The 22,575-nt window shown below is 39.6% G+C and overlaps 2 protein-coding genes across 16 annotated transcripts in view; one reads left to right on the plus strand and one right to left on the minus strand.

Moving 5' to 3' along the window:
* The window catches only part of zgc:114120 (uncharacterized protein LOC619267 homolog), a 49,498-nt gene extending 29,622 nt beyond the window's left edge, over positions 1 to 19,876 (plus strand). For 5 of the 10 annotated variants that reach the window (XM_047811273.1, XM_047811279.1, XM_047811280.1 and 2 more), the window contains 15 exons: positions 235 to 318; positions 580 to 620; positions 1,082 to 1,105; positions 3,026 to 3,186; positions 3,274 to 3,449; positions 4,339 to 4,469; positions 4,606 to 4,753; positions 4,927 to 5,114; positions 5,286 to 5,521; positions 6,691 to 6,979; positions 8,125 to 8,267; positions 9,058 to 9,243; positions 9,679 to 9,801; positions 11,702 to 11,818; positions 16,118 to 19,876. In XM_047811273.1, the coding sequence (XP_047667229.1) occupies positions 235 to 318; positions 580 to 620; positions 1,082 to 1,105; positions 3,026 to 3,186; positions 3,274 to 3,449; positions 4,339 to 4,469; positions 4,606 to 4,753; positions 4,927 to 5,114; positions 5,286 to 5,521; positions 6,691 to 6,979; positions 8,125 to 8,267; positions 9,058 to 9,243; positions 9,679 to 9,801; positions 11,702 to 11,818; positions 16,118 to 16,150 (2,080 nt within the window). In that variant the 3' untranslated portion in view covers positions 16,151 to 19,876. Of the gene's footprint in view, positions 1 to 234; positions 319 to 579; positions 621 to 1,081; positions 1,106 to 3,025; positions 3,187 to 3,273; positions 3,450 to 4,338; positions 4,470 to 4,605; positions 4,754 to 4,926; positions 5,115 to 5,285; positions 5,522 to 6,690; positions 6,980 to 8,124; positions 8,268 to 9,057; positions 9,244 to 9,678; positions 9,802 to 11,701; positions 11,819 to 15,881 lie in introns of all 10 variants that reach the window. The other 5 variants (XR_007140137.1, XM_027171616.2, XM_047811274.1 and 2 more) reach the window with 5 other exon arrangements.
* A 1,755-nt stretch (positions 19,877 to 21,631) lies between these two features.
* Positions 21,632 to 22,575, minus strand: part of fmnl1b (formin-like 1b) — a 20,461-nt gene continuing 19,517 nt past the window's right edge. For 5 of the 6 annotated variants that reach the window (XM_047811286.1, XM_047811285.1, XM_047811284.1 and 2 more), the window contains 2 exons: positions 22,475 to 22,575; positions 21,632 to 22,021 (listed from right to left, as the gene is read on the minus strand). The exon at positions 22,475 to 22,575 is cut by the window's right edge and continues 14 nt beyond it. In XM_047811286.1, coding sequence (XP_047667242.1) covers positions 21,921 to 22,021; positions 22,475 to 22,575 — 202 coding nt within the window. In that variant the 3' untranslated portion in view covers positions 21,632 to 21,920. Of the gene's footprint in view, positions 22,022 to 22,193; positions 22,315 to 22,474 lie in introns of all 6 variants that reach the window. The other variant, XM_047811283.1, reaches the window with a different exon arrangement.

Below are 22,575 nucleotides of genomic sequence, written 5' to 3' on the forward strand. Positions count from 1 at the left end.
TCAAAATGACTAATTTAGGAAAGAAATGGTGTTAACCAGCTACTCTGAGCTTGGTAATGGCTTTTAATATTCCTTCATTATTGTTACTTTTTTATATTTATTAGGAGCTTTTTTTTTCAACAGAACTATTCTACAATATGAAGACATACAGTACATTTTAATGATATTACTTAGTAGACAGTAAGGGATAATTATTCATATATACAAACTGAGTAAAGTATTTGTGAGTTTTAGGGAGCGAATGGAGGCCATGGAGAAGCAGATAGCCAGTTTGACCGGTCTGGTCCAGAGTGTCCTTACCCGTGCCCCCGACAGTCCGTAAGATATTTTCTTACGCAAGCTATTTATAGAAGATATAATCTTCTATATTGCTAAACCATAGGCATAGACCTGCAGTGACTTTAGTTTAAATTGACAAAGTGTGTATTCATTTTTATGAATCATGGCGAAGAAATTGATTCAAATGTACTAGTTTTTTATAATATATGATATAGGACATCTGAAGACTGCAATAAAGAGACTGGATATGAATGGATATTAATAGCAGAAGGTGTGTGACTAACATTTTCTTTTCTTCAGCGACAAGGCAGAAACAGCAAGCGACTGCTCAGCACCTGAAAGTAAGTAACTTCATACGGGTAAATATATGATATTTAAGGAAGCAAATAAGTCTGTAGCAGGAAAGCAGTCAACGATGGGTTAAATCATTTGTATAGAATTGATAATGCGCTACAAACTACTGTACATGCTTCTGCTTGTTTAAAAAGCACGAGGTCTGTAATCATATAGAATCAAGTGAACAAGATTCACTTTGCATGTCTTAATTTATGCAACTTATTCCTTACTGACCCGATAATAAAAGGGTCAATTTTCAAGTCATTTGAGTTTAGAGACACCAGACAAATTTAAAGGCTATTCCAAATCACTTTTCTGTTCAGCTACACCCAACTTGCCTCGCTTAAATCCGAAGGCGGTCTTTAATCCCGTTCCAAACGTGGCATAAACCAGCCCGGACATCACCTACTCTACATTCATTAGGACAAGGACCCAAGCTGATTTCATTTTGAATTTTGTGTTTCAGCTGGCAGGTCTATTAAAGGAAAAGGTATTTCTGTGTTTGTCTGTTTCTTCAGTCCACTCCACTGAAGGTGTTGTCGACTTCTGTTTGTCTAAAGTCTGTCGAACCCACCACTGAAAAACTCTCTTTATTTCATCAGTTATGACAAAACAATATACAAAACTAGAATGTACATTTCCTGAAGAAAATGTGAATGGTGTTTGCATGCGGCAAATCTCGGCACTCGGGTTGCTAGGTTGAAATTTTAAGAATTTCCCATTCAAGTCTATGGGACTTTTTTGGCTGCTTTTTCGTCCACTGTGCGAACATCGTGGTTGGATCGCTTATACTGTAAAAGTCATAGCACACCTCTCCTCAATGAGCCGGGTCATTGCATAGCATAGCACACCTCATTCATTGCATTGCATAGCACACCTCATTCATGGGTCTAGGACAAAAGCTGCGGGACAAGTTACTGTACGCGCCAAGATTTTGTCCGGAAGAATAATAATCCGTATGCGAGATAACAAGAATGTTGCTTTGCAAGCACCATTAACTATAATAGAATGTAATGCTAATATAGTCAGATAAATGGCTCAAGACATTTATCTTTATGTCATTTGGCGGCCTCACTTATCCAAAGTGACTTATATTTAGCTCATTTCGAGGGTAAGGCCCTTGCTCAAATGCCTAGTAGCTACAGATTGGTAGTCCTAGGTTTCGAATTTACAATCTTGTAATCAGTAGTCTAACGCCTTATTGACTACTTTGTATGGACAGTACCAGTTTTTCTGAATCATAAAGAACAACAAACTTCAGAAATTGCTGTAATAACGTAAAATGCAAAGTGTAGCAGGCAACTTGAGACTAGAGACAAACTGCAAAAATAATTAGAGATATTTCCACCCTTGTTATGAGTCAGCCTGACTTGACCATACAAACGTGAAGTCGATCTTTTTTTTTTTTATATATAGTATTGCATTTATAGTTACGTTTAGTGTCAGCAAAATGAGTCGGTTCTTGTTCGGCCATAAACTTTTACTACCAATCTTTCTCTCGAAGAGAATAAGTCTCGGCTTGTTGCGTTACACGAGAAACTGCGAAGTCGTCACCATAGATGCCATTTTAGACTGAATACCTTCATATAAAACTGTGATTTGCCCTGCAGTAAGAGCAACCATCAGAGCTCCTATTGTGTTCAAGATATTTTTGACTTTAAATGAGGATCGTAAACGAAGTACATTTGCATTTGTTTTTTCATAACTGATCAAATGAAAAACGGACTGAGATATCTGGTACCGTTGTAGATAATTACGGAATGGAGTCTGGAGATTGGAAGACCCTGTTATAATATGTGTGAACGTAAACGTGTTCAACCCAAACAATCCTGGAATGTTTGTGCTGCAACCCCTGACCACTGGAATGAACCCTAGAACAATGGTTTCATCAGCGGCATGTTCTGTTCCCTTTCATCCAAAGAGAGCAATAGCGCTGATGACCTGGGCGTTGCTTGGATTGGATGCAAGCCGTGTGTGTTTTACATTACTTGAGGAGATCGTAGATGTGTGTTGCATGTCCGGACCCTGTAGAGGTGTTGTTATGAAGCAAGCCTTGGATACAGTTCATCTTTATCCTTGATTTGAGTGGTGTGAAAGAATTTTTATTCTTTATGCCTTTATTTTTATGCCAATTTGTAATATGATGGTATTGTATTTAAAAACAAAACAAAACTTCATATTTACTGCTATATGTATATGTTGCCTAAAGTGTAGTCAAAGCATGTGTGATATTTGAGCTACACTTATACTTCGGACGCAAGACCGAATGTGTCTTTCAACCTTTCAATCTAATTTACATCAGCTACCTTTTTCCCCAAAAAGCCTAGTCAGTCAGGTTTCCAGGCAACCAAATTGGAGTTGCTTTCCTTCACCCTTGCCGTATCCTGACCTTGATTCTTCTCCCCGACAGCCACGACTCCCTCGGCTCCTCTGGCCCTGATGCCACCGCCGCCCACTGGCATGTCTCAACCGATTACGATGTCTCGTTCCCAAATGCAGCTGCATCTTAGTGACTTGCAACGGAGTACTCTGGAACTACGCAAGCAGCTTTCACAGTTACGCAAAATACAGGTGTGCTGTTTGTTGGAATCTACAATGATCTTTAATAATAGTCAATTCATATTGCTTCATATTCATATTGTTTTGCATTCTTTTCAGGTGCAGAATCAGGACTCTGTGCACACTTTGCTGAGGCAAGCAGAGGCCGATTTGGGTCTCTGCCTGATCGAAGCATCTCGGATGCAAGAAGATCCTCTGCAACGCCAGCGCCTCCTAGTGGAGGAAGAGAGGCTGCGCTATCTCAATGAAGAGGAACTGATTATACAGCAGCTACAGTGAGCTAACGCATACAAACACACCTGCATGTTCCCAGTATTTCCCATCACCGTATCACTACTTTCATTATGAGTCCTTAGAGTTGTTTGAAATCGAGTACATGTCTGGTCAGTAAGTTTCAATGTTGATCAGGTGATATCCATAACCTTTAACTGTAATTTCACTGCATAACAGTCTAATGCTCGCTAGTTTAATTCAATTCAATTCAAGTTTATTTGTATAGCGCTTTTTACACTAGACATTGTCTCAAAGCAGCTTTACAGAACATAAACATAGAGCAGAAGGTAAACATAAGGAATGATAAAGGAAATAACGAATAATAAAAGAAAAAGAATTAACAGAATAACAAATTCAAGATTATTATTAGATATATATTTCACAATGTGTATGTATTTATCACCCTATGAGCAAGTCTGAGGTGACTCAGGCAGCAGTGGCAAGGAAAAACTCCCTTAAATTGGTAAAGGAAGAAACCTTGAGAGGAACCGGACTCAAGGGGGACCTCATCCTCATATGGGTGACAAACAAGTTTAATAATAGGCAAGGCTATTTCATTCATTCATTCATTTTCTACCGCTTAGCCAAACTTCTCAGGTCACGGGGAGCCTGTGCCTATCTCAGGCGTCATTGGGCATCAAGGCAGGATACACCCTGGATGGAGTGCAAGGCTATTTGTTCTAAGGAAATGGCTATTGCATAACATATCTAGGGAATTCTTTGCTAGTCTGGTTTTAATTAGTTTTAAATTTGGTTTTAATTGAACAATATATTTGTGTAAACATTTTTACTATACACAAGTACTAGTGTTAGCTACCTAAAGCAAGCTGTAGCTGCCTTCAATACATTGAATTGTGTTAATTATCATGCATGTGTGCATTGTGCTTCCAGTGACCTGGAACGTTCAGTGGAGGAAATGAAGACAGGGGCAGGGTTAAACCATCGCTTGGTAACAGAACAGGAAGTGGAACAGAAAACTCAAGAGCTCGAGAAGCTCGGAGAGACACTGACCAAACTTAAGAGTGAGTGTGTGGACACAACACAACACAAATACTAGCCATTCACACATCAGCATTATGCTCAGAGTCATAACCCAGACAGACTTAAAATATAGTTCTCTTTATATTTATTCACGTGTGGGTGTATGAATCTGTCCAGATCAATTCCCGACGCTGCAAAGTAAAATGCGCGTGGTGCTGCGAGTCGAGGTCGAGGCAGTGAAGTTTCTGAAGGAGGAACCGCTGAGGCTCGATGCTTTACTGAAACGCTGCAGAAACATGACAGATACACTCACATTGCTCAGGAGGTAATGCCCACATGGCTAAGGGAAAATAGGCACACATATCCAGACATTTTATATTAAAAGAGGGTAAGACACACATGCAGGACACTGCAGAACATGGTGGACACTCACACAAATATATACAACAAATCTAGTGCAAATGTTGAAAACAACCAAGTTTCTATGTGTGCACACAGGCAGGTATCCGAAGGCTTATGGAAGACTCCAGAAGACTTCAGCAGCTGCAGCGATATAGATTTCACAAAGAGCTGTGATCTGGACATTCTAACCAGCCCTTCTCTGACCAGTCTTCCTGACTTCACAGGCAATTTAACAAGCTCTAGTGGTCTGTCAGGCTCCTTGACGACAAACTCTGCTAACATAGGTACTATATTTCATTTATATAATTGGTTAGGTCACAGCTTTTCAAGCCTGGTCCTGAAGAACCCCACTAAAATGTGATGTGCTACTGCAATTTTTGCCCAGGGTTTCTTCAGACATACATCAATGTAAACTCTTTATGCAATCCTGTAAATTGACTCAGCTTTCTTTCCAGGTTCTGGTGCCAGTCTGTCTAGTGCTCTTGGCACCAGTCTGGGCTCGAGTATGAGTGGTGCTACAGGTTTAGCAGGCACTACCACTCTTGGGAACTGGCTGGCTAGCACAGGAGTTGTGGACAGCAGCATACCCGAGCAGGATGGCACCTCAGCGGGAACACTTAAGAGCCGTGGCATTGAGGATCTGCCTACACGGAGAGAAACGGACAAAGGGGTGTCCGTGGAAGTCCGTCTGGTAACACAGATTTCTGGTATTGCTTTATTGTTGTGGTGTCAGTGCTTGCTCTGCAATTGTTTGCTCTCATGACTGAGCTAGCACCTGAGATTAGAATTAAAACAGATCTTAAGTGTATGCAAAGTCAAGAAAGTGGAAAAGATTCGATAGATGTACTAAACCCCCAGGTAACATTACACTAAAGTTCCCTGGGGTTTAATATTCCCAGTAGGTCCACCTTGTTGAATCCAAGGAAATTGTCGGGGAAAATTGAACCCAAAGGAAGGTCTTAAAGCATTATTGAACCTTGTCTGGATTGAGTTTACAGAGACTTCTCCTCAGAGTCATGCCTAGGTGTGGTGCTCAAAGACTTAACCAAGTCGAAACCGTTTCCTGGGACTGATCTGTGAGAACTCTGGTGTAACAGTGATACCACCACAGTTAAGATGTTTAGTACCATTGCCTGCATCATGTTTGTGAAAGTTTTTTTGCAATTCACAGTATGACAGGTAGGACAGGTGCCTGAGAGTGGCTCCTTAGTGTTACTGAGGTCATGCTATAATTGAAAACAGAGGGGTGTGACTCGGATGTACAGCCTTCCAGATTATGTAATAGGAAGGTCAAAGAGGTGTCAGGGATCAGAGCCTTACTAGAATCTGTCTTGATGCCACCACTATTTCTGGTTTACATTGCCAGAATTTCAAGGTGAGTAGCAGAGGTGTCCAATATTGGACCAATGAAGTAGACCAATGACACAGACACAGGCTGATTAGGATGATAAAGGATTTATATATCTTAGAAATCCTATTCACAAATGATGGGTAAAGACTCCACCTGAGATACTGGCAGACCGACTGGGCCAGTGTCATTGTAATGGTCTGTAGTGATGGAGCAGTAGCTTCGTTTTTGGGTTAAGATTACCAGAGTATTTCATTCAATATCCTCGTCTGTGTTCACCAGCTGTGGGTAATGACTGAAAGAATAAGGTCATGGGTATGGGCACCGGAAATGATGTTACTCCACAGGGTAGTTGGGCTTACTCTTCTTGATTAGATCATGAATCAAGAAGTTAAGGAGCCAGCTGAAATGATAGAGCTAAGACTTGCTGTGGGGATGACATGACATAGTTGGCCTCATAACCCACATTAAATCTACATACAATGATATTATTTATGTGCATGTGTTTCCAGGCAGCAGAGCGTGATTGGGAAGAAAAGCGGGCAAGTTTAACCCAGTTTAGTGCCCAGGACATAAATCGTCTCCTGGAGGAGACACAAGCAGAGCTGATGAAGGCCATTCCAGATCTGGATTTTGCTGCCAAGCAGATCTCCAAACCTGCTGTTCCCCCAAAACCACAGCTCTCTTCTTTACCCAAGCCTGCCTCACCATCCTCCACACCCAGCTGTACACCTGAACACCAACCGGGAAAGCCGCCACCTAAACCAGCTGGCAAGGATGGCATTCAAAGAAGAGAATCAGGTAAAATAATTTCATAGTAATTCTAATTACCCCAATCTTGGACTAACTTACATTTTTGGTATTTTCCTTTATCCAGACAAACACAACTGAGCAATTGGGTTAGTGGCCTTGCTCAGGGGCATCTCGGTAGTCCTGGGGTTTGAACTCGGTTTGAACGATATCTTATGATCAGTAGGCAAACGCCTTAACCACCGAGCTACCACTTACCTCTAAAGCCCTATTCAGACGGGATTAGTTTTACGTGGGGAGGTGGAGTAATGCAGTTTTACCTCAGGACGTCTGTAATATTAATTGGCCAATTCGCACGGGACAAGACATCTCAGTAAAACTAGCAGAAGTGGGAGGGGTAACTCGCTTTACGCTCCACAGTAACCTCCTTGTGGTCATGTGCGTATGACGTTGCTTCCTGTTTCAAGCGCCTCCATGCTTGTAAAATGCGCCAAAAACAGGAAATGACGGAATTTTACTGTACATATTTACAGCGGGTACTGTGCAGCTATTCGGACGGGATTAGTATTATCTGAGGTAATTTTTCCGGAGCTTTTTTACAGAAGGTAAAAGTCGCCGTAATCTTTACTGACAACGTCCGTAATGATTACCGAGATGGCACATTCGGACGGGACAAAAATCACAGAGAAGCTCTGGTAATAATTACTTTTCCCCCACGTCCCCACGTAAAACTAACCCTGACCGAATAGGGCTTGAGACAGTATAATTTGACAGTTGAAGGATTTACATGGTAAAATATAAAGGACATTTGCCTCAAGAGTTTTTACGGTCATCAAGCTAGAGACCCTGACCTCTGTTTTCTTGGCAAAAGAACCCATAATCCTTTAAATAATGCAACAATGAATATGACAACCTGGTAAATTGGCAACCCTTTTCAAAGTATGAATCATATATAGTGACTTAACCTAAACTGGTAAATTGGATAATAGAATGTTACCTCCAATGTTTCCGTAATCCGTTCTCAGCTGTGTGTTTGGTCATGTAGTGTGTCGTCCAGGTCAGAAAATGTATGCCAGAAAACTTCTTCGCCATACATCTTACTTGCTCTTTGCTTTGAATTGTTATAACATTTGCATTTTGAAGACCAGTCTACTTTGTGTGCATGTCTTTGCGTCGTATGTACTGAATGACCGTAGGGGAGTTGACTGTTCCGAGGTATAGAACAGAGAAGCCGTCCAAGTCTCCACCACCTCCACCACCACGCCGCAGCTTCCCATCGGGGCACAGGCTCACGACCAACAGCAGCGGAGAGGTCATCATTGTTAACAAGGGTGTTAATGTAAGAAATAAGGAATGGATTGTTTTTTTTTTAACCCTTAAGGTGCTTTAAATGGTTTTGAACAGGGGATGCCGGGCTTTGCTGTCGCACAGCTCCAAACTCACATAGAATAGTCGGGATACTCAACTAAACTCATTTACATATTGCATACTCTGTCTAATTTGCATGTGACACTGTTCACACATTTACATTTACAGCATTTGGCACACAACTCTTCCAAGTGACCGGTGGTGTGCAATTAACATTTATTTAATTTACCCAGAGGGGCACGGTGGCTTAGTGGTTAGCACGTTCGCCTCACACCTCCAGGGTCGGGGGTTCGATTCCCACCTCCGCCTTGTGTGTGTGGAGTTTGCATGTTCTCCCCGTGCCTCGGGGGTTTCCTCCGGGTACTCCGGTTTCCTCCCCCGGTCCAAAGACATGCATGGTAGGTTGATTGGCATCTCTGGAAAATTGTCTGTAGTGTGTGAGTGAATGAGAGTGTGTGTGTGTGCCCTGTGATGGGTTGGCACTCCGTCCAGGGTGTATCCTGCCTCGATGCCCGATGACACCTGAGATAGGCACAGGCTCCCCGTGACCCGAGAAGTTCGGATAAGCGGTAGAAAATGAATGAATGAATGAATTTACCCAATTTCACATACAAATTAAGACCTATGTATTTATTTGGGATCTTAATAAATCAGTAACATGACATTTTAATTTCATTCAGTGACATTTTAGAATTTGAATTCAGTCTTCAGTCTAATATTCAGCTACTTCCAGACACTCCTTCACTGTCTGCTTTCTACAGAAACCGGAAAAGAACGATAACTGTGAGGAGTCAGATTCACTAGTCCAGTCTCAAACACAACCTGTTAAACTCAGACGACCTTCGGCCTCTGACGGGCCTCGACCCTCCTCCACGCCGCCAGTTATTTCTGCTTCTGGGATGAAAGACGATGAGGATGAGGAGGAGAAGATCATGGCAGAGCTTGAGGTAGAATATGTATGAAGAAATTTGTGCTATTTGTTGAGGTAGTGCGCTGTGAAAAACTCCTGTTCTCATATGATTTATGTTTTTATATAATTATTTCTTATTCCAGTGATGCTGAATTTCAGTCAAATGCTAATGCATTGCTGCTCCAAGCACACAGCGGTATTGTTTTCGTCATGGCCCCTTAAGCATTACTCTATAATTATCATCTCATTATGTGTTTGTGGACTCAACTGAGAATGTGAAGATTAACCAGTGGAGCAATGTGTTTATGCAAAAAATTTAAATAAAGCAGCCAATTAGGAGCTTAATCTCAAATATGGTCATATCTCAATTTCTCCTCTCACTCACTCACCTACTCACACACACACACACACACACACACACACACACACACACACACACACACACACACACACACACACACAAACACGACAGATCTTCCAGCCAGCACTGGTAAGGCCCGTCACAGCCAAGTCCATCAAGCTCCCACACTCCACCAGTCCCGAGAGCAGCGATCAGACTTTGGGTCAGTGGACATGCAGCAGTTTGTGGTTAGAGGTAACCGGTTAATTCACCCTCCCGGTTTTCCTTCTGCTTACAGTAGATCTTCATCATGTACTGAATGCACTGGCAACTTTGAGACAATTCTTTATAAATTCCTTTTCAAAAAGTTCAGATTCTATAGTATTCTATAGTAACCATTGCTTGTGTAGTAGATACCAGAGGTGGGAGTAAGCCACACATGTTGAAGTCACAAGTGGTTAAGGTGTTGGGCTACTGATCGGAAGGTCATGGGTTGGAAACCCCAGGTCCAACAAGCTGCCACTGCTGGGCCCCTGAGCAAGGCCCTTAACCCTCAGTTGCTCAGTGTAAGTCACTCTGGATAAGGGTGTCTGCTAAATGCCGTAAATGTAAGTCATGAATGTCAAGTCGAGTCTTTTTTTAATATTTGTCAAGCAAGTCTCAAGTCTCAACTTTGCGACTTAAGTCTGACTCAAGTCAAGTCATATGACTCGAGTCCCCCATCTCTGGTAGATACACCACATAATCATTAAAACAGATGAAAAAACATGTACCTATAAATATGGTGATGCTTTCTGTAAGGAGTCTCTAGTGTCAGTGTGAACAGATCTAACAAATCTTGTGCTTTAATTGGAATATATTCAGTGTTGCTGCTATTACTAGTTCGATTATTTATTTATTTTTTTCAGAACACTATGACATCATTTATACATATAAATTTTCAACTGGGTTAAAATCTTTGTGTCTCAGTCAATGTGTATTTGAACCTCTCTTGAATTAGTGTCTGAAAAACTGCAGTAAAAATGGCTCAAAACGTTGCCAGTGTATGATGGGTGTAAAGAACTTGTCCTCTAATTCTATATACCCCTTTCTTTCCTTCTTTATTTTCCTCTCACTCTGGAAAATTGCATCAGAAAATCCAGTAGCTGTGACAACAAATGTTCTCCTTTCTATATTATTGTTGTTCATCGTTCATTGCAAATCGAATTGAATTGAATTTAGACATACGGCTAAGTACGGTGACCCAATTCGTTCTCTCACAGCCATTTACTGTATGCTGCGGCGCCGGGGAGCAGTTGGGGGGTTCGATGCCTTACTCAAGGGCACTTCATGGTCGTGGTATTGCCGGCCCGAGACTCGAACCCACAACCCTAGGGTTAGGAGCCAAACTCAAAACTCTAACCATTAGGCCACATAATGTGTAACATTTATAGTCTTCAAAATAAGTAAATAAATCAAATCTCTACAGTCTTTACTGAAGCACAGTTGATTCCAATCAGTGAAAGGAAAGCACCTTAAACTATCGGTTACTAATTGTTATCGCTTGTTTTTAAAAACGTTATCTTTTCTATAGTAACTGTTTACTTGCGTGAAAAATTTGTGTAGGATTGTATTATCATTTCTGTGAAGCCATAAAATGATTTATTCCTTATTATAGTCAAACAGAACGACAACATTGAAAGAACACTTTATATAAAAGAATATTTTGCCATACATTTTATACGGTGTCTCATGCAACGACCTTCAGATAAGCATTACGGAAATTAAACCTCTGGCTTCAGCCTGAGCGGTTCGTGTGAGAGTGTTTTGCTTGCGTTCTTGTTTGTCTGGTGTTATTTACAAGTGTCACTATCGCTGTTTAGACATTTCGCATGTGGGCGGTGACACACAAAGTGTGTGCTTTCCGTTGTTCATGGCGTGGGGTAATATGTTACGGCAAAGTCCCCTGCTAAGAAGTGTCATAACAAAGCAAGTGGAAATCGTGTCTTTAAAAAAAAAAAAGAGAGAGACAAAAAAAAAAAAAAAAACACGTGCTAAATGTCAAACTTTTTCTTTCTTATCTTGCTCTTTACAGTATATATCTTAAACTTCTTAGTTTTTCCTTTTAGTCTTCCAAGACTTTGTGATAAATCGTTTTTTATTTCTCCTGTTCCAGAACGCAGGAACTCCTCAAGGGACGGGTAAGACGTCGTCGTCTCGTCTGAAACAGCTGCAGCAGAGCAGTCTGGAGCGGAAAAACAGGAAGCAGCGCGAGCAGCAAGGCCAGCAGCAGGTATTTCACTTCTAAACAGCTACTGGCGTTAGTGCTTCCGACAAAACCTGATGCCCGCTACGCTAGCACCGTACACTGATGAAACTTGCTAGCTGAGTGCTAGTCTGTTTTTGCTAGCGCTTAAGGACGTTTGAAGTCGACACACAAGTCGCTAAGCACAATAATGATCACCTGTCAAGTCTGAAGCTAGACTTTTTTTTTTGACCATGGGCATGATGTCTACCTCTCTGCAGGGGGTTCAACCATTCAGCAGACCCCATTTAAGAGCTTTCAGGATTTTTTTGCTTCCTCCATCTTCATACTAAACAGTACAGCTCCAAAGTTATGCCTCAAGCTCACACAAACTTCCTGTAATGTATCACAGCAGAGCAAGTCCTCGTAATAAAAAAAAAAAAAGGGTCACTTTGCTCACGTCACGCACTTTTTAGTTTTTATTTTCTCCTTCTTTTTCCCGCTCCCGTGTATAGCTGCGGTCTACTGAGCACAATGGGTGGACTTTACCCTCTCTTAACCAAGGGTTGTTAATCAGTTTACATCATTACAAACTGCACTGCAGGGCTTCCTGTTTTCTACGTCTAATGAGTTGTAGACACCTCCTTCTACTATGCTGTGATCTCCAAAAAAAAAAAAGAAAGAAAAAAAATGTGGTGTATTATTATAGCATTTTATCTTTTCCCTTACCTCAAGACAAATTTGGTGTTTAATGTGGTTTAGATGTCCAACAATATATCTAATCGTATACGTAGAAGGTTTCAGGAAAAGGTTAAAGGACCAGTCAAAGAAAAGTTTGATGTCATTTCCTGAATGTATTTGGTATATACAGTATATTGTCTCACAGGTCTTGGCTTGCCCGTAGTTACATAACACTAATCAGTGATTATAAACTTTAGCAAAATGGCAAACGCAGGAGGTTTGCATGATCCGTCTTTACTGGCTCGGTATTGTCCTTATTTTCACTCATAAACAGGTAAGACATGAAAGAACAAACCCAAAGTCTAAAACGCACCATAGCGAATGTTTTAAAACTGAATAAATCCAATGTTTCTGGGAAAAAAAGTAAGCAGAAGATGAAAGCAGATGGTGAATAGGAAAAGAAAAAGCACTTCAGAGATGAAGCAGAGAAAAGGGAAGCACTCCAAAGACTCTCGAGTGACTCTTATCTGCAAGGGCAGCTTTGCAAAGTCACAGTGCATCAGCCGTAGAGAGAGAGAGAGAGAGAGAGAGAGAGAGAGAGAGAGAGAGAGCTGGGAAAGGACAAGTAAGCACTGAAGGAAACAGAGTGAGTGCATTAGAGACCATTAGCTCTCCATGAAAACCTTATCTAGCTAGCTGACAGACAGCAGTCCAATGAGGCTTGTTAATCCTCCATAACTGATCCAAGGAGGAAATAGTGACAGTGGAAGATGAGAGAGAAAGTGTATGGAGACTCAAAAGGGAAGACATTCTCCACTAGGTGATGTGGAATTAGGTCAAGTAAAGTGTAAACTACCGAGTGTGTGAACATCGAGTGATGTTCCTCGGATGAACACAGGACAATCTTTATCATACAGTAGGAAAGGAGGTGAGACAATTAGGATGTCCATGTATAAGTCAATCATCCAGTCAGAACTGGAGCATAGACCAAAGTGGAACTCAGGTTTGTTTGAGCCTTGTGGGCAGGGCTGAGATTGGTTTGGGCCTTGAACATGTGAGCCGATAGAAATATAGTGGGCAGGGTTGAGGTCTCTCTGGATAATTAGCTTCACACGAGACCTGACTAACACCACTCACATACAATAGACTATGATTTTTTTTTCACTCTTCCTTCCAGTATTGTTTGCATCTCCGAATACTTCATCGATGCGTCAATGAAATTTCTAAGCTTGAGGACCCGTATCCCTAAAGTGCTCATATACAGTATTCACTTCTTTTTCACCTGATAAAGCCACAAGCGATCCTTGAGCTGGAGCCAGGGATACCAAGAGATGTAGCGTTCAGAATCAGAATTAGACTCTGGATTTAGACAGCTTTATTCAGCCTGTCTGAAGAACTGTAAAAACTCACTGAACCTTAGCAAGCCATTCAGTTATGGTCACCATGCACTGTGTGGTGTGAACACCGTGGACGAAACCACAGCATGACTCGGATGCCAACCATCTGTCAGAGATGTGGTTGAAGCCAGGCAGTTTCTGCTTTGTACCCAGCCAGAGGTCAGGCTAATTTGGCATGCTAGCATTTGCTGCCTCTTCACAGAAAACAGCCTTAATACGAGTCTGAAGCTCAGTCGCAATCCTGGTAATAAATCTAATTAGTCCTCTGTCTGTGAGCCATTTTGGCTAAAGAAAGCAGAAGCATCAATTATATGCAACCATGGCTGTGGAAGAGATGTTTTATTCATACAAAGTCAAATGGATTGCTCCTCGGGTCATTGATTAGCATCTGAAGGTGCCATCAGGCCATGTTTAGCTTTTGTGAACAATTTATACAGCGTGTGTGTTCATGATTTATGCCAAGTGATTGTGCTGAAGTTTTTTTGCTTAGCAGAGGTCTTCTCTTTTTTGGTAGAAGAACATATTAATTAAATAACGATGTCCAGAGTCGAAAATTGCAAGGAGGACGTAGCTTTAATCGCAGACATGTACCTCAATGCAGACATGAAAAATATCTCTGGAGAATGTATGTTTTAGTAGCTCAACCGACATCGTTTGTTTTGGTGCTGTGGGAGAAGTTCCTCAGAGGCAGGCTAAAATCACAGGGCTAGCATGAGGTAACACACGTAGTGTGCAAATCCAAGCTTAAATCCCTTTTAAACAAAAGTAGCGTGTTTTAATGGTTTCATTTTCTGTGAGCAGTACTGTTTCTGAGCCACGAGAAACAAACTACAAGCAACACGAATGTCTTGTAACACGTTAACGTAAAAGGACGGTCGCTACAAACGTTGGCTAATGCAGAGAACACATACTGTATTAGACGTCTGACCTGAAATTGTCCCATAGCTGATTGCTGGACTGCTTAAATCTTTATGGGCTTCATGGACAATTTCCATATGATAATAAAGAAACTGTAGATGATCATGCTTCTTCATTGCAGTTCAATGTTAACTGGTGAATTACCTGCTGAAAGCCGATTGGTTGATTAGGGCTAGGAGGTAACAGTCAGCTATTTTACTGCTTTTCAACCCCAAGACCGGTGCAGTAGGCGGGGCCAAACTTTCATTCCTCTACTTACTCAGTCCTTACTCTTGCAGCTTAATAGATAGTTTATTTCAGTGTAAATAACAAATACTTTTATTAGTCACTGAATAAAACCAAACTGAATAACAAGGTGTGTGTGTGTAAGTGAGTAACATTACAGTTAAACTCGTAGAACGTTTGCTGCCACGTTAGCCTCAAAGCTGTAATGCAAATCTTTAGAAACATTTACATTTACAGCATTTAGCAGATGCCCTTTTCCGGAGCGACTTACATTTTTATCTCATTTTTAAACGACTGCGCAATTGAGGGTTAAGGGCCTTGCTCAGGGGCCCAGCAGTGGCAGCTTGGTGGATGTAGGAATTGAACTCACAACCTTCCGATTGGTAGCCCAACACCTTAACCACTAGGCTACCACATCCACCAGTGTAATAGTGTAGAATCCGAACACTGTTTTTGTGGTAAGTGGAAAATTTTGTAAAACTGATGTCATATTAAAGTATCCCAAAGATTTTTATTTATTCAGCTCCTTTTTTTTTGGGTCACAGCATAATTCCACACCATATTGTACTTTGATAGTGAAGTGAACAGTAAAAGTAAAAGTGCGTGTCCAAACTTTTCACCAGTGTCCAGCTGTACAGCAGGAAGTCCTCCAACACTGTTTGTATGCGACCGTTTTTTGTTTTTTTAATAAGGTTGTTTTTTTTTGTTTTTTTTTTTTGTTTTTTACAATTTTAGCCATCCAATTAACAGTTTTGTGTCTTCTCTTCTTTCCACCCTCAATCACCTCTCCTTACTTGCTTGTTTGCTTGCTCCATGCTTGCGATTCTCTCCACTGGCTAATTCGCATTCTGTCATTGCTTTAAAAAAAATGATTATTTGGCATGCATCAGGCATAACCGAATGCTGTGCTTCATGCCCTGAAGAAAGGAAATAAAATTTTGATTAAGGCCTATTCTTTTTCAAATAAATTTAAACTTTTTTCAAACCTATCCTACTAGATCTAATATACAGATTTGCACTTTTTGTTTCCTGAGGCATAACCCTTTTTGCAAGTCAATTCCCGTTTCCCTTTCTAGCCAATCACAGCCTCTTTTTCTCCTTACTGGCATGTTGCCATTAATTTCAGCCAATCTCTGTCCTTCGCTCTGTCCTCCCCTGAGATCTGATCCTATCCAAGGTGATTATACCATGAAGGTGAACCGCGAGGACGACGCATGCACCGGACCCTGAGTAGGAAACTGAACGTCAGGCTTGAACATGTTATAATACATTAGGGTAAGTTAGAGTAATTAAATGTAATAATGTATCACTGTATGTACAGGTAAATAACATCAACATCAGCACCATGGGGTATTTAATCTGTAGCCCATACGCAGGTGTGCAGTGAGCAAATGTAAATTTGTGTATCGGGATCAATTCACACTTCATACAAGCAAAAAGATTTAACAAAATGCTGTGTTTTTTTTTTCATTCGATTTCTTTAGTTTTGCTCTGGAGCTGCAAGTCTATAGCTAACATAATATAACTAATAAAATATCTAACCTTCACTAATAGTCTCTCACCCCTTTAACTTCTTCAAAAAATAATGATTAGACTCTTCCTGTACTCTAGTAATAAAAAAACATGTTATAATAATAATAATAATAATAATAATAATAATAATAATAATAATAATAATAATAATGTCACCACCTGGAAGTTTATGGATTTCCTTTAAAATATTTAAGGACGAATAAACATTGTACGCTTGTACTTTTCTATGATGTAACTGTGGAACATCGACACCAAGTCATTTATGCTACAGAAAGCTATAAACTCTCAAGTGAACAGCTACAATTTAACAAACAGTTTATCATGTTACAGAGAAACCGGAAAGCACAACCTTCTCTGCCCTGAAGATTTTCCTGAAGCATACAAGTCAAATAAAAATCTCCTTTCAGCCAGTTTGTTAAATGTCTACTAAACAAGTAGTTTTATTTATGTTTTTGAACTGTTGAAACTGCAAACGTATGAAACGTCTTGCAGAAGACTTGCGGAAAATCGCAAAACTTTGTAATTTCGAAAAAATTGCTTAATTTCAAAATTCTGGAATCTGTCAATATTGACTTGAAAATTGCTGCTGTAGAAAATGGTTTAACAACTTTCTGACCGATTCACAATCCAGTAATCACAATAAAAAATTTTCAGGCTTCCAATATAAATCCCGAATTACATTTTGGATCCGGGACACGGATGTTGTGCTTTAAACCATCAATAACGTTATACTCGACCACCAGGTAGTTATTTTATTAATATTTATTAACTGGACTTCTATTGGTCTACTTTAGTCTTGTAGCATCAGTGCACAACTAAAAAAGAAAGAAAGAAAAAATTCACCACACCATAAACACCTCTAAACCTAACAAATGACACAGCACTTTCGAAGAGACCTCACTATCCACAAAATGCATATACGAAATTAGCAACCAACTGTGATAACTGTGAGAAATTTAGATGTATTTATTACCAAAATTGTGTTTAGGAAATACTCCTATATAGTGTTTGTATGATTAGAATCTTTTGTATTTTTGTATTTCAGAAAGAAAGAGTACACAGAGAAATCTGGGAGAAAAAAAAAAAGAAAAAAAAATGCTAAGCTAATGCTAAATCGAGCGAGGTGTGCTAATTCTGTGTGACAGAACGCTAACATGCTACTGTATATTCGATTAGAGTTGTATATCTATATATAGATAGACAGAGAGAAAGAGAAAGAGTTTATTCTAAAATAATAATCAAATGCACAAAATGCGTGTTATTTGCGTGTGATAGTGAGAAAACCCACTTTTTTTTAATAGTCATTACACTTATCTTTTTAATATCAGTAAGCATAACTTTTTTTTTAACGGATACATCTTACATATTAATTAATTATTAATTGGAACTGTTTCCAGTTTTGAATAAAAATAAAAATTATTATTATTATTTTTTTTTTTAAACCCCCCCACAGGATTTAGTTGTTTTATCTGTAAACCAGTTAAAGACAATCAGAGCTGTTTTAGACGTGATTCTACACATATTTTACACACTATAAGGCGCACGACGAAAGCTCCGCCTGCCTTTTCTGTTGTTTTTATTGGATACTCCTTTACCCTGGTAGTCGACAAAATTTCACGTCCCATTATCGTTGCTGTACTTCACGATTATATGGCTTTTGTTCCATTAAAATTCGTTTTTGTGTTGTCATTTTTAAGGGCAGTATTTATTTTTCTTTTTGTTTTTTTTATTTTTATCCCACTGATGTTGCTGTAATTAAGGGCTGTATTGTTTTTATCCCATTATAGATTTGCTGACCTGTTACTGTTTCCACACCAGTAGTTTTCTCCCCTTCACCCGTTCCAAAACTTTTGACTTCTGCCATAGTTTTTGTCCTCTTACGGTTACCATTGTCAAAGAGCTGTGTTGGTTTTTCCCTTCTATTTGTAATGCCACTCTTTTTCCTGTTAGCTTTGCTGACGTATTACTTTTTGTCTCCGTAGCATTGCTGTACTTATGGTCTATATAGTTTTTCCTCCATTTAGGTCTGCGGTCCTGTTACTGTTTGATCTTTTAATGTTGCCGTATTTAAACACGTGGTGTTGTTTTTGTCCCATTAGAGTTGCCATTACTTTTTTCAGATTAGTGTCACCAACTCATTTGTTTTTGTCCTGTTAGTTTCGATAGAGTTCAGCCATTGCTACAGTCCTGATATTAATCTAGGAGTGGAGTTACGTTAAATCATTTAAACGCAAGAGAAATACACATCGTTCTGCGTCTTAGAGTTTGTAAAATATCTTACTAAATGATGGTATAACTGCAGTGGACCTTTAGTCATTGCTGCTAATCCTGCTGAAGAGGATTTTTACAAAACTCTCGACTCAGACACTGAGCCAGTTTGATTCAGCCACTGGCATTAAACAAAAATACCTTATTTTATACATGTCGCACTTTTAATTCTTGGGCAGTGAAGCATGTTACAGAAGCACAGATCTCTTGGCTCTTCAATCTGCTTGTCTGCTGGGAAAGCACACATAGGGGTCTCCGAATGAGCGTGAAACAAAATGTGTAGAAAATCCTTAACTGTACATAATCTGTGTTATTCCAGTGTACTACTTTAGTGACTTTGTATGTATGTTTTTTTTTAAACGTTAATAACAAGATGTTAGTGAGAAAACAATCCAGGCTCATGCAAAATTCGTAAGATTCCTAACGAGCGAGAGCAATCGAGACACGTTTCATTTGGAGGATGATTTCCACCCACTCGCTCGAGTGAATTCTTGCGAATTTTGCTTTCGTGAGTCCACGTTGGCGAAACTGCATGTACTTGAAGTCTGCATGCAGAAGCAACTCTGTACGCTGTTTTTGAGTGTAAAATAGAAATAAATTCTGTATAAAAAAAACACATAAAACATATTTTTTTGTTAAAAGATAGTATCATATCACGTACGTGTCGGGGGGTCGATCTGGCTCACACGCTTTACTGTCGTCTGTAAACCTCGTAACAAAAACTATTGTTCAAAACTGTGATTAGAACAATAAAGACTGAATGCATATTTCCAACCGATATGAATAACAGCTGTATGGAGAAATTATAATGCTGCTCTTGTGGGGTTGTGGGGGGGAAATTATGAAACTTACTTACGTACCAGAGACTGTTGGTTTTGTATATTACTGTTGTGTTTTTGTGAGTATTAAAGTGTTCAAATCTTGTACTACGGTCTGAATCTTTATCTCTTTATTTATTTATTTAGACTCTAGAAGTATTAAGTAAATCACAGTCCATAATGTTACACCTTTAACTATACACACACACACTACTTTATTAGTAGCATCTTTACATTCATGCTCAGTGCTGCCATCATGTGGCGGAATCACAATGCATACGTTTCCTGTGAGTGAACACGCCATGTTGATGAGGAGGGCAGAGGTAAACTGCTGGGCTGTTGCCGTGGTGAGCAGAAAAGCAACTCAAGGCATCAAATACTCGATCCTGTCATACAAGAGAAGGTCTCTGAAGCTACAGTGAATGAACTCTGTGTGTGTGTGTGTGTGTGTGTGTGTGTGTGTGTTTCAAAGTACACAAAGCACTGATATGTCCAGTACAGAATGCAGTATGATGCGTTTATCAATATAAGCAACAGACATAATTTAGTATGTCTTTGCAATACATTCTTGTTTGTCTTAACACAAACTCTACATACAAACCTTTTTTCATCTTTAATGACTTCCATGAACTTTTGAGGGAAGAATCATAATAAAGTACTACGTACTAAATCACCTTATCATTTGACTCATGATTGACTCATAATTGACTCATGATCATTTGACTCGTGACTGACTCATGATCATATGAGTTATTCATGTGTCAAATGATCATGAGTCATTTGACTCATATGTGACTCATGATCATTTGGATCATCAGGAGCTAGTTATCGATATGCCCCTCACGCATTGTGGTTGACTTATTGTTCCATTATTCTGTCTCTATTTTGCTGCAAATACAAATGAACAACTTGTTTTAAATTCAGTGATTCAAACCGGTCAAAACTTTGCATGAGTGCAGCGACCCAGCTTTGAGTAATTCCCAGTTTTACTCACGGTTTCCTGGTTTGATCTAACAAACTTTAACATCTTCATCTGCAGACCGTTGGGATTGTGCAAGCGCTCTCAACTCCACCATACATCGTTCAAAAACATCTACATAATGTCTCACAAAAACATCTACATAATGTCTCACAAAAACATTTACATAATGCTTTACAAAAACAAAGAGGAATGAAAAGTTGTAAAGTAGGAAACCGTGCGTCTCAAACCGCACTCTCTATTATCATTCGAATAACGTTCTGTTGTCATACAATATAGCATTTGACCTTTGACCTCACATGCCAATCAATCCATAAATCATTTTTACATTAAAAATAATAAATAAAAACCAACGTAAATCATGTCCATCCAAATCTAGTAAAAAAAATACAAAATATATCCAAAATTATAAATTGTTAATTCAGTAAATAAGCGTAGATATATGTCTAATAAATGTCTAATTTATAATAATAATAATATAAAATCTATGATATCGTGTAATGTTTAGGTCACACGTCATATTAATGTTTTGATTATGAATTAATTAATTAATTTAGTTTGTTTTATTTATTTATTAAACAATGTTTAAGTAAATTATAAACAACTTAAACGCACACTGATGCACGCTATTTCATGAAAAGGGGGCGGGGCTTCCAGAACAGCAACACAGCTGTCAATCATTAAAGTTTTTTTTTTTTTGGTGTATTGTCGAGCAATAAACAGATATTCTCGCTTTTGTTATTGCTGTTATTTTAAAGACGTACATGCACTAAGTGATTCGTTGTGATTCACAAGTGATTCACTAGTGCACTAAGTGATTCATTCGTTTTTATTTGCAGCTGCAGGGTCAGGGTGAAGTTTCTCTTCGTGTTCTGTGCATATTACAGTTATGATTGGTATCATTTTGTGTTTGCTGCAGTGTAATCACCACATGATAACCGTGTTGTTATGACAAAGACCGCACGGCTGCATTGTTATTACCATGTATTGTTAAACTGTCGTAACAACATTAACTTAATTATCCGAATCACTGAAGCCCATCTCTATGTAATTGGATGCCATTTATTGATTAATAAGGTTACATGTACATAAAGCAACAATTCCCCACTATAAGCAAATGTTAGTGAAAGTATCTTGAAGCGTTAATGTTCGTCACGATCAAAATTCAAACTTTCCAAGTGCGATGATCACAATGCAAAATCCTGTTCATGCGAGATTCAGAATTATAAATGCAATGCAATGCATTCGACAACTCTTGGTACATGTTGGTGCGGTAAGACTGTGTTTTTTGTGCATGGCTGTATGTGTGTGTGTGTGTGTGTGTGTGTGTGTTAAAGAGAGATATCTGAAGACACTTGTAGCTTCTGTGCTGGTTTCCATTTGTAGCTGAGTCTCGCTCCATCAGCTCTTATGTAGGGCTGACTTCTCAGACCTGTACACACACACACACACACACACACACACACACACACACACACACACACACACACACACACACAGAGAGACACAGAGAGAGAGAGAGAGAGATGCACAAAATCACTGCAGAATTGAAACACTGCCCAGTGAAAGAGCAAAAAAAAAAAAAAAAAAAGTAAAATCACTACCAGATAAAGAAAGAAACAGAGAAAGAAGTCTATGGAGGACTCAAGTCATTGAAGTTGGAGTCAGAAAGCAGCCGAGACGAGCGTTTCCCCGAACGAGCCGTGAAAGGAACGGCTTTCAAAGCTAAGCGGTAGAGTGAAGAGACAGAGAAAGCAGAACAAGTGAATCTTAAGAACAAAGAACAGAAAAAAAGGACAGATTCAGACAGGTGCAGGAATAATAAAAAATAAATAAATCAGATGTGAATGCTAAATCAAAGCTCTGGTGACTTTTGACCACTGACCTGTGATGATGTCCTCAATGGTGCCGTCCTCACCCTCACGCATCAGAGGGGACACCTGTCTTCGCTTTAACTCCGCTATCAGGTCCACCTGCACCAAGCGC

Source organism: Tachysurus fulvidraco, chromosome 3, assembly GCF_022655615.1.
Source record: "Tachysurus fulvidraco isolate hzauxx_2018 chromosome 3, HZAU_PFXX_2.0, whole genome shotgun sequence".
NCBI lineage: Eukaryota > Metazoa > Chordata > Actinopteri > Siluriformes > Bagridae > Tachysurus > Tachysurus fulvidraco.